The 2836-nt window shown below is 31.5% G+C and overlaps 1 protein-coding gene across 3 annotated transcripts in view; it reads left to right on the top strand.

The window, feature by feature from the left end:
- Window positions 1-1740, top strand: part of LOC107267483 (E3 ubiquitin-protein ligase HECW2) — a 7100-nt gene extending 5360 nt beyond the window's left edge. For all 3 annotated transcript variants that reach the window (XM_015739301.2, XM_015739273.2, XM_015739293.2), the window contains one exon: window positions 235-1740. In XM_015739301.2, coding sequence (XP_015594787.1) covers window positions 235-346 — 112 coding nt within the window. In that variant the 3' untranslated portion in view covers window positions 347-1740. The remainder of the gene's footprint in view (window positions 1-234) is intronic.
- Window positions 1741-2836: the final 1096 nt, after the last annotated feature.

Here is a 2836-nt window from a genome sequence, read left to right as displayed (position 1 = left end):
CCCCAGCATATCATAGCATCATTTTTTTTGCTGATCGATGCATTTTTTAATCTAATGACAAATGCCTCCTCATATTAATAGATTATAATAGAATGTTATAATAGAATAAATTTATAATGTTCTCTTTATCGTTATCACGTTGCGACCAGTGACTTTTGATTAACTCTCATAAATATAATACAGCAATTTAGTGCATCGAACATATATTAGTAAGATAATTACTTCTATTTTCAGAGCTCATACATGTTTCAATCGACTGGATCTACCGCCGTATCCAACGCCTGAAATTTTATACGAAAAATTACTCCTAGCTGTGGAGGAAACCAATACATTTGGTATTGAGTAAAGTATCGAAATCAAAATAACCGAGTGTACATAGGTATAATAATGATGATAGCAGAGGGTGAGTGATAAAAATAAAAGGGAGAAGGAAGGGAACGAGTAAAAATTATAAATTGCTAGAGACAACGAGAATGTTGAAAGGAAAAAGATCTATGCATTTTGTTGTGGCATTCTCTTCTGATTTCACTGGCACTTTCACACATTACTGTCAGGCGAACTAATTTCCTTTGAGTAGTTAACAAAGTAATTTAGTGTAACCCATTGGCTTTTAAAGTCAAATAATAATTTTTTAGTCAGCATTGCCAAGCCATATTTGTAGACAGTTTTCATGGTAAATGCATGGAATCTGTAAAGTTAGTTCCCAAATAATACTCAAAGGAATCAGATACCAGCAGGTAGTGCATAATTATCAAGCGCTCAAATAGTCGCACCTTCTAGGATCTGAATTCGTTTGAATAAAAAGGGCAAGTCATTCCTTATTACAATTACTATCATTCAGTAACAGAAAATACGTAGTATTATTGTCATTGCTTAGTGTGCTTAATTTATCTGTTTAAAGGACATATTGTGTAGTGTGCCATGAGCACTACTGACACATTTAATATAGGTTTACATTTTTTATAACGATAATTTGATAGATACTTTTCACTTTAATGGCATTAGAAAAGATATAACCTTTTTTTTATAATTTATTCTAATTATAAGTCCATCAGGGATTCTGATATCTGGGTATTAGTTCAAGACTAGACTCTCAAATTGTTTTTGGACAGATATATTAATATGACTTAAAAATTGTAACTTTCCTTTAAGTTAATTATTATAGAAGTTTAGTACAAGACTTACTAAAAGTTAGTTTTTATTTTCAATAGCGATTACTCTCTATACACCCTAGGTTCGATGAAAGATTTTAACGCTCAATATATTGTTTATCAATATGGCTTTAACCGTTTACAGTTTGCAAGCCAATCGCCTAGTACAAGTACAACTTTCTATGTTTATTCCAATATTCCTACTCACCCTTCAACAATTATTTTCACTGAATAATAGCTAAAGCCAATGGGTGGGAATGGCAGCGAACTAAGGAACTTCGTTCAAATAAATCCTCGAACTAGTCACATGTATCTCGTAGGTAAACTTTACAATCTTATTATATATATACATATACATATATATATATATATTGTATTACGCGAGCTAGTTATGTTACTCGGATCTATAATCGTGTTAAAGCGCTCTTGCTTTCCTGTTAATGGAGAATAAAGTACGCCTCGTTTTGTTATATTATTGAAAATGTTCCTCAGTACTCTTCTTGTATATTTGTAAACGTGTATATGAATCTTGTCGTTAAACTGATTGTTTTACTTATAAGGAAAGTTAAATGAAAAGAGAAAATTGAAACGCCTCCTCTTAAACTTGACATCATTTCACCTTTAAGCTTCTGTCAACATCTATACTAATGTCAACGGCTCTATTCTGGGCCACGGTCAACGTTGATATTTTCAGTTTTTGTCACGTTTCCTCAATGATCAGCTAGTTTAGAGCTGTCAATAAGTAGTCATAGTATGAAATATTCATATCCCCGTGTTCATTTAGTATCAGTTTAATAACAATTGCAAACTTTCACGTTTGCGAAACGTCGTTAGTTCTTATTTCTTGTTTATATGGATAAAGTTGAATGAAAAGCATTAATATTGGTAGTTGTATTATATGTATATTATTATAAGTGAGAATGAATTCGACTGTTTGATTCTTCGAGTGTTAATTTTTATTATATGGCGATTTATTGTTATTATAAATAGTGCTTTTTGATTATAGTTATTTGTATATATATTTTCTTTGTGACGGTTATATTTAATACTCTTGGAAGATTAATTAACAATTGATATCTACTTTAGATTTCTCTCGAAAGCTAAGCTCATCCGGTTTTTTCTCTTAGACAGAATTTATTTTTAGACAACGGCCTCGATCCAAAATAGAGCCAGAACGTGTAATCTAAATAAGAACGCGTCTCATACTTTGCGAAATCTAAAAAATGTTCTTACAACTCCATGCACAGGTCGTATGATCTTTCGCGTAACTCTATTTACAGAAAATCGCCTTTACGTGAAATTTCCTAACAGTTAAGTAGCAAAAATCGTCTTCAAAATGAAAAGTAGGAAAAGTAAGTAAATAATTTATTTAAAAAATCAGAAATATGAATAGGTAGCAAATGTAACAATTTTAAAGAATTGTATTCAAACTACTATCAGACGGTCTAACCGAATTCAATTTTGCATGATAAAGAAAATCGCGCAGTTTCATACCGCCATGTTAGTTTTTAATTACATAATTTTTAAAAAGTACATAGTTTAAAAAGCAACTTGATAAATGACACAAAATAAATTGACGATGTCAAAAGTCATTAGAATCGTACAGAAGGTGGTAGATCGATAATTTGGCGGTGACGAAGGTCACGTGGTGGGGATAGTGGGCAGAGAGAGAGAGAGAGAAAAAG

This window comes from Cephus cinctus, unplaced genomic scaffold (assembly GCF_000341935.2).
Source record: "Cephus cinctus unplaced genomic scaffold, Ccin1 Ccin1_scaffold0029, whole genome shotgun sequence".
NCBI classification, from domain to species: domain Eukaryota; kingdom Metazoa; phylum Arthropoda; class Insecta; order Hymenoptera; family Cephidae; genus Cephus; species Cephus cinctus.
This window is presented reverse-complemented; position numbering and strand designations above follow the sequence as displayed.